The sequence below is a fragment of the Notamacropus eugenii genome, chromosome 5, assembly GCF_028372415.1.
Source record: "Notamacropus eugenii isolate mMacEug1 chromosome 5, mMacEug1.pri_v2, whole genome shotgun sequence".
NCBI lineage: Eukaryota > Metazoa > Chordata > Mammalia > Diprotodontia > Macropodidae > Notamacropus > Notamacropus eugenii.
In genome coordinates this window covers 16,126,525-16,128,124 of record NC_092876.1, presented here as the reverse complement: position 1 = coordinate 16,128,124, position 1,600 = coordinate 16,126,525, and the positions used below count along the sequence as shown (strand labels likewise).

Below are 1,600 nucleotides of genomic sequence, written 5' to 3'. Positions count from 1 at the left end.
ACCAAAGTCCTTTGGCTAAGGGAATTATATTATTTTGAATTCTAGAATGTGTCTCAAAATGCTAAAAAAAAAAAAACAAAAACAAAAACATGCTACTGATATTGATAATATCAAAGTCAATTTTAGAAAGTTTTTATTCATTTAGACTACTGATTTATTTATACCCATAAACACACAAGTAGCAACCCATAAAATCACAAACATAAATATACACCTTAACGGAATTTTTCATTTATATATGAACTGGGCTCAACAAGATTGGAAAAGAACTGCAGTTTATGCTTTATTCCTACAAAGAAAGCTTTCTCTTAATCATTATTCTTAAAGCCTCTTTTATCTGCTTATTCCGTAGACTGTATATAATAGGATTCAAAAAGGGAGGTATTATGGAATAGAAAACTGAAAAGATTATATCTTTAAGGGACCCAGAATCTGAAGATGGTTGTAGGTGCACATAAGTGATTGAGAAAAGGAACAAAGAAACCACAATGATGTGGGGTACACAAGTAGAGAAAGCTTTTCTTTGGTCTTCTTTCACTGGAAATTTGAGCACAGTGGAAAATATGCTAATGTAAGATGCAGTGATAAAGGTAAAACAGCCAATCCCAACCACTAGAGCTGAGCCAAGTAAGAATAACATGTTGCTGAATGTGTCTGAACAAGAGATCTTGAGTAGAGAGGGGATATCGCAGAAGAACTGGTGGATCACATTGGACTGGCAGAAAGACAATCGAAATGTGTAACCAGTATGGAACCCTGCATACAAGAGGCCACTGAACAAACATGTTAAAGTCATCTGCATACATATATTGGGATTCATGATCACTGGATAAAGAAGTGGGTGGCATATGGCAACATAACGATCACGGGCCATGACAGTGAGCAAGGTAAATTCAACAAATGCCATGAAAATCATCAGGAATATCTGAGCTGCACATCCAGTAACTGAGATAGTTCTGTTATTCACCAGGGAGTTAATGAATGCCTGGGGAACCGTTATTGATATGAAGCAGGCATCCACGATGGACAGGTTCCTAAGGAAAAAGTACATAGGGGTGTGAAGTCTACTGTCAAAGGTGGTGACAATAACAATGAGGATATTCCCCATCAAGCATGCTGAGTAAATGAGAAAGAAGAGCAAAGAATATAAGATCTGCAATTCTCTGGTGTCAGAAAATCCCATAAGGAGAAATTCAGTCACAGAAGTGGTGAAGTTAGACATTTTCAGAATCCAGTGAGTGACCTAGAGAGCCAAAAAGAAATAAAACTGTCCATCAATCAGTGATTACACACAGGTGTACCGTGTGTTAAGATGAGAAGACAGTATTCCATTTATATCATTAATGTTTAAGACATGGCTTCTGCCATGCACTGGCTATGTTACTTTTGTCAAATCAGGTTACTGATCACGGAAAACCTTTCTGAAAGTTATATGAGACATGCAGCCCTGAAATGATGAAGAACATTTCTGTACTTTGCTATAGTGTGTAGGCAGATATTTCTTGGCCATTAATTCTCTATGACATCTTCAAAGGAATAAAAAGAAGGTCCTGGCATAGGAGCTACATTTTGGTTATGTTGAATACATATATACATATAT

The 1,600-nt window shown here is 36.5% G+C and overlaps 1 protein-coding gene across 1 annotated transcript; it reads right to left on the bottom strand.

The window, feature by feature from the left end:
- Nucleotides 1-289: 289 nt before the first annotated feature.
- On the bottom strand, nt 290-1,222 carry LOC140508499 (olfactory receptor 14C36-like). The gene has a single exon (XM_072616454.1). The coding sequence runs from the start codon at nt 1,220-1,222 to the stop codon at nt 290-292; it is 933 nt and encodes a 310-aa protein (XP_072472555.1).
- Between the last annotated feature and the right edge of the window lie 378 nt (nt 1,223-1,600).

What these genes read in the sequence shown, in the direction of transcription:
- LOC140508499 (XM_072616454.1), bottom strand. Translation starts at nt 1,222, where the DNA reads ATGTCTAACTTCACCACTTCTGTGACTGAATTTCTCCTTATGGGATTT.